This window comes from Limulus polyphemus, unplaced genomic scaffold (genome assembly GCF_000517525.1).
Source record: "Limulus polyphemus unplaced genomic scaffold, Limulus_polyphemus-2.1.2 Scaffold5196, whole genome shotgun sequence".
In the NCBI taxonomy this organism is placed as follows: domain Eukaryota; kingdom Metazoa; phylum Arthropoda; class Merostomata; order Xiphosura; family Limulidae; genus Limulus; species Limulus polyphemus.
The window spans coordinates 15,936-22,281 of record NW_013670806.1 but is presented as its reverse complement, the minus strand read 5'-3'; the positions used below and the strand labels follow the sequence as shown (position 1 = coordinate 22,281).

At 30.3% G+C, this 6,346-nt stretch overlaps 1 protein-coding gene across 1 annotated transcript in view; it reads right to left on the bottom strand.

Moving 5' to 3' along the window:
• Positions 1 to 2,113, bottom strand: part of LOC106472254 (G1/S-specific cyclin-E-like) — a 12,850-nt gene extending 10,737 nt beyond the window's left edge. The window contains exons 1-4 of the mRNA XM_022400851.1: positions 2,086 to 2,113; positions 1,489 to 1,543; positions 1,302 to 1,386; positions 1,103 to 1,165 (exon numbers count right to left, since the gene is read on the bottom strand). Coding sequence (XP_022256559.1) covers positions 1,103 to 1,165; positions 1,302 to 1,386; positions 1,489 to 1,502 — 162 coding nt within the window. The 5' untranslated portion in view covers positions 1,503 to 1,543; positions 2,086 to 2,113. The remainder of the gene's footprint in view (positions 1 to 1,102; positions 1,166 to 1,301; positions 1,387 to 1,488; positions 1,544 to 2,085) is intronic.
• Positions 2,114 to 6,346: the final 4,233 nt, after the last annotated feature.

The window sequence follows — 6,346 nt, the reverse complement described above, 5'->3', positions numbered from 1 at the left end:
TTAACTACTGACTTACTCAGTATCAACACCTTAACCACTGACTTACTCAGTATCAACACCTTAACTACTGACTTACTCAGTATCAACACCTTAACTACCGACCTTACTCAGTATCAACACCTCAAGACAGCATTATGTCTTTAACAGGGTTGTTTGCTTCAGTCTCTGATGTGGTAGATCCAGTTAGGGTTGATAAAATATTGGAATTAAAGGACTGGCTCTGAATATTTTTATTTTAAGTATAGTATAGTGGATGGGATGGGTTAGGTGTGTATGTTTTTTAATACGTACAATAACATGGACATCTAAAGTTGAATATACAGCCTTTGGCACCCCCACCAAGCTGGGGATCTTGGGATTTGTTACCTCAGAAGAAAATACTAAACCCAGAAGCAGCTTCTTGCTATTTCCTGAAGTCTGGCAAAAAAGTTGAATAGAACAATATAGTACTTTGTTATATATATTATTGTAAGTTTTAAAGGGGGTGTTGATACTGAGTAAGTCGGTAGTTGAGGTGTTGATACTGAGTAGGTCGGTAGTTAAGGTGTTGATACTGGGTAAGTTGGTGGTTGAGGCTTATATGTTAGAGGAATGTTATATACACGTGAGTGTGTCAAGTTAACTACAACTACCTTTCAACTTTCAGGTGAAAACTTATTTACAAAATCATTTGATTTTGTAAACTGTATCTCAAAGTGAGCAAATATATTTTTAGCAATCTAAACATGTTATCTTTCAAAAAATAGTTTATTATAAAACAGTGATACTCATACCACAACTCACAAATATTTAGCAGGAGCATTTGGCTTGTAATTACGATCATACATTGTTAAGTTACTGTTTTTCTTTTACTTTTATCAGTTTATAGAAGTTAGAAAGATGTTAAAAATCTAACACGTCCTTATTAGAAAAAACAACAACAAACGAACATATAATTAAAACTTAAGTACACGTTGTTGTTTTTTCCACACACACATTTAATTTTAAACACTTATGAGTGAAAATAGTTGTACCAGAACGTTGGTATTATAGTAATTAATATTAGCAGGAACTGATCCCAGGCGGAGAGTACTTTACACTTTACCCACGTCATCTTTCTCACCTCATTTTGAGCTTGTTGTCGTCTTTTACTACTATTATTGACTTGATATTCTCCTTTAATGTCCTTCAAAAGAAAAATTATTCAAGGATTAAAATACGCACTTTGAAGAAATATAAATATGACGTATTTTTATAGCAAACATCCTACGGCTAAGTTGTATCTTCAAAATGGAAGCTCAAATTAACAGAGCCTAACTTACCTCTGGTTCATTCACTGCATTTCGCTTTCGACTCAAAATAGCTGAATGTAACAGCGACTGTTTTTTCTCTCTTTGTGTCTTTGCTCTGTTGGAACAAACGTCAAATAAATTTCACCAAGAAATAGGAATGTTTGTTACGTACGCTAATTTCAAAATGAAACCTATTACAGACATAGAAATTACTTACCTTTGTTTTGACATCCTAATCTTGAAAACCAGCTAACTTATTTTCAGTTGTTCTCCTACAACGAAAAATGTTTAATATTATTTAATATAGCAAAACCTTAAAGTACAAATATTTAACAATAAAGAAACAATTCCAATGCGACAGACGTTCATCTGATTAAAATAGATCTTGGCGGTAAATTTTGGCGGGACAAAAAGTAATTTACTACGTTCTTTAAGTTGAAGTTGAAAAATATATATATTCGGTGCTTTAAAATAAAAAGCTCACTCTTTCAGACAAACATAATTCTATGGCAAAAACAATTAATAAATTTATTCTGCTAATGTACATATTTGTAACGAAAAAAAGTGTGAAAGTCGTCTAGAGCTTACAAGTTACAGTTACAACTACAAGTTATAGAAGCTTCGAATACGACAGTAATACTAATAGTAGTACAAGTTTTAACCTCATCAATAACTATGTTAATATGTCCCAACCACCAGAAATCAACAACTCAAAATTGTATCTTAGTCTCGATACAAGTCACAAATAAAAGATGGGACATTTCGTGAACAACATAAAATCCAGAACACTGCAACAGACATCTACTCGCCTTACCTTTCACCAGCTGAGTGACCAGCATCGCGCCAAAACATACAGCGACACCAAGTAGTGAATTATACATAATGAGCCCAGTTTGATTTCGTCTGATAAAACTAATTGAAATTACATACTATTATACTGTTATAAAAATGTTATTTTTTTATGAGTTAAACTGATCTTATCAACGTGGTAAATTATAATCCAGTGTAATACGATGTACTTAAGTGATTAACATGTGATTAAGTTAAATTTATAAACCATTGTATAATGCAGATTAAAGGATTTGGAACTAAACTATTATTTATTGGCTTATTTGTAACACTTTTCAGGTTATTGTTTGATAAAATAACGATTTTTTTTTTCAATAACTTCAGTGAAAAGTCAAGTTTATTGAATGTCATGATATATTATTATTCTGCTAGGTTATAAATGAACAAATACTTAGTAGTTAATAAATGGAGCATTTTCAATTATTATATATGTTACCAACTAGAATACATTAGTTTGAATTGTTTTCATTGATGTACAATTATATTTTTTCTTCTAATTCGTAATTTATGGTGAAATTATTCACAATTTGTAGATCATGGCGATTACGACAAAATCTAGCATATCATACCACTTTTCTCTAAATAAACATGGTGAAAAAAAAGGTACTATTAAGCTCCATAAACACTGATAAAATTTTGAAACTGGATAAATATATTTTGGGCAATTCTTACGTCAAAAATCTTACTTGTTCTTACGGTCAAATTTACTTCAATTGTCCTAATGGGGGTTGCTCAAACACACAACGGTGATAATAACGACGTAGAGATGTTCAAACCAATTACTTTTTAAATTCAAAAGTTATGTTTTAAGGCATGTTTGGGTTAAAACATGCTTTTAGTAATAAATCTATTTTGTTTTAATAATAACTTCAAAAAAATACGATCTATTTCACAGTGACTTACCTACACTGCAGCTGATACCCGCCATTATGTGCACGAGACGCATGCGCATTCAAAATTTGTTTCACGACGTTAGGTGGTTCAATAATAATGTAGACTTTTGATTGGTTCCTGTATTTGCGGGAAACACAAAAGTAGTCTAGGGAAATAAACAAAACCACGTGTGGCTCAGCGGGTTATGGCGTATACTGAAACATTTTTATTTTTCATCTGTTCTAAGTATGATATTTTTTATATACTTATTTTGATGCATCTTTTTTTTTTAAAACAAATAAGTATAAATAGTTGATAACAGTGGATTTTAGAGCATTTTCATAAATAACTCTGTCTTATGTAGGTTAAAATATAAATTTTCTTGAAAAAATTTTTGTTGATATAGTTACACGTTGTCATTTCGAAAATGTTTTAAATGGTGTGATACTTATACAAACACGTGTTTGGCTAACAAATTATATCAAATAACACGATAAAAAATGCCACAACATATACTATAATTGTAAGTAATAATTACTTAATATTTAAATTAAATACAATGACGCATTGAATATCTTTGTCTCTAAAAAAATAATTTATTAGCAACGGTTCGGCCATAGGCCTACACCAGGCAGTTGATGTGTGTAAAATTCTTGAAAATAGTCTTGCTGAAATTATTTTATTTCTTTCATTTCTAATTTATATAATGAGCTTTGTGTAATAATACCTTCGATGAAAAGTTCAATAACTAATCAAAATTATATTATACAAAAATGTTCATTTAGTACATTGTTTAAGATGGTATTTTAAAATAGATTAAAAATATAAAACCACTAACTGACAATAATGAACGATATACTTTATATTTTGTTGTAACTTTTAAAAACTACTTCTCAAAGGAAAAACATTTTTTAGGACAGAGATAATAAAAATTTCCAAAACCAACTGACGTGACATAACTAATTAATGTGACCTTGTATAAAAAACAAAAACATCTTTATATCAGAAATACACATTCAAAGACGTATTTCAAATATTTGTACAGGTTAACAACTTCCAAGTTTCGACTAAAGCCATTTTAAACAGAATACGACACAGTTTTTGGAATATTTACACTTGATGTTCATGTTAGTTATAAAATATTTATTAAACAAAAAAGTACTGCGTTAGCAGAGCTTAAGACGAAAATAAACATAAAATGAATTATTAGGCTATATCCATTCAACCAGCACCATTACGATAAATGATTAATCAAATATACAAATGAAAAGATCTGCCAAAACATATACATATTTCTGTTTCAAAAGTGGACCAAATTTTGTACTTGTTAATGTTTACTTCATTAACCGTTTCTCTTGGACATTGTAACGAACAGGTAACAATGATACACATACAAGTACTATACTTATATAGTTGACTACTCTTAATTCCAGATAATAATCTAAATAACCCATGGAATTATTTTTGTTTACTCCATTAATTGAACAAGGTTACTTAATATCTACAATTTAGGCCTATTTAATCTCTGCAATTTAGGCCTACTTAATATCTGCAATTTAGGCCTATTTAATGTCTACAATTTAGGCCTAATTAATTATAAAACTGAAAGAAAATATTTTGTTCCATTGTATTTTCATTTAGTACAAAAGGCACATTATTGTACTAAAACAAACTACACTACATTCACATTGCTGAGAATCTTAAATGTGCAAGTATCGAATAGTATTTTATCTAAACCAGTGAGTTGGTTTTAAAATTCAGCATGCTTAGCAACATATTAAACAACTGTTTATTTTTAATAATAACAACAAGGCTAAATTATGTATAAAACTTGTTAATCCAAAAAACACGCACACACATACATACATTAAATGGCAAATACTGGGCTTTGAGCATTCATTCTTTTCTACAGAATATGGCACAAAAAAACGTGTTGAAAGGTTGATACCAAAAATAGCAGCTCTAACTGTCAGTATCAATAGTAAAAGAAAGCTAAGGGCTTTCTGTAATAAAACCCTAGACTATCACACACACACATATCAGTGTCTTTTATTTAGAAGACATGACCTGGAATACGTATGAATTTTACCTGACTAACAACTTCTAAAACATGGGGCATAATTTTTGTCCCATTCTGTATGTTGAAATATTTAGAATGACAACAGTCAAGTACACGTAGTGTTACACAGAGACATTGCTTAAGTAAAATACACATTTCCACTGCTAGGGTTATAAAATTTCAAGCTGATTTTACTGTGAGAAAACACCCGAATATCACAGAACAATAAGCAAAATAAAACCAGTAGCTTATGCACAACCGATTGGGTCTTTTAAATTACTCATAATGTAACTGAATATCATGTGGTAGCAGTTAGAGAACAAAAGAAAAAATACAGTAAATGGAACAGTCAGAAGAAGTTTTGATATCCGGAAAACTAGTTTTTCCAATATTAAGACTTCTGACTGTTTGTTCCCTTCACTGTGTTTTATTATTTTTTTTTTTAAATTTAAATTGCAACTTGTTCAACAATCCTTTTTGACGAAAACTGATGAGGGAAACAAACAGAAAATGTATACATTTACATTTTTAAAGTGAGGTGTATAAAAGAACTTATTCAACTAATAAGGATTTGTAGCGACAATAATAAAAAATATCATTAGCTTATGTTAGTTTACAAGAACATATTTTAGAACTTAGTCAATTACAAAACTACACATACAAGCTTGTAAGTGTAATGTGCCCTGGAATATAATTATTATTCACAGAATACATCAGAAATCCATTTGGTAAAATCAGTGATGAATGAGTTTATATTACTGACAGCACAAGGTTTTATACATACAAATGTAACTTTGAGATGTCTTACAAGTGCTGGTATGTTATTATCACCCAATCAGCATATATATATATATATATATATTACTAACTGTTAGTAAGCATTTATCAATGGTTAGTGACTTTTTGGTCTAGAGCTTGAATTCATGAAGAATTTCAAAAGATAATTATGCGATATAAGAATGTGAATGCCTGAGAGACATAATGAGACTTTTGGATGACTGACGATTCTGTAGTTGCTTGGACAAGGCAGAGTTTCTTCGAAAGGAAGATGTTCAAAAAGTAAATCTGTGTAATTGTGACTGAGTTGTTGTTATCGTTTAACCCATAGAGAGATAGGCGAGTTAACTGTGACTGAGTTGTTGTTATCGTTTAACCCATAGAGAGATAGGCGAGTTAATTGTGACTGAGCTGTTGTTATTGTTTAACCCACAGAGAGATAGGCGAGTTAATTGTGACTTAGTTGTTGTTATTGTTTAACCCACAGAGAGATAGGCTAGTTAATTGTGACTGAGTT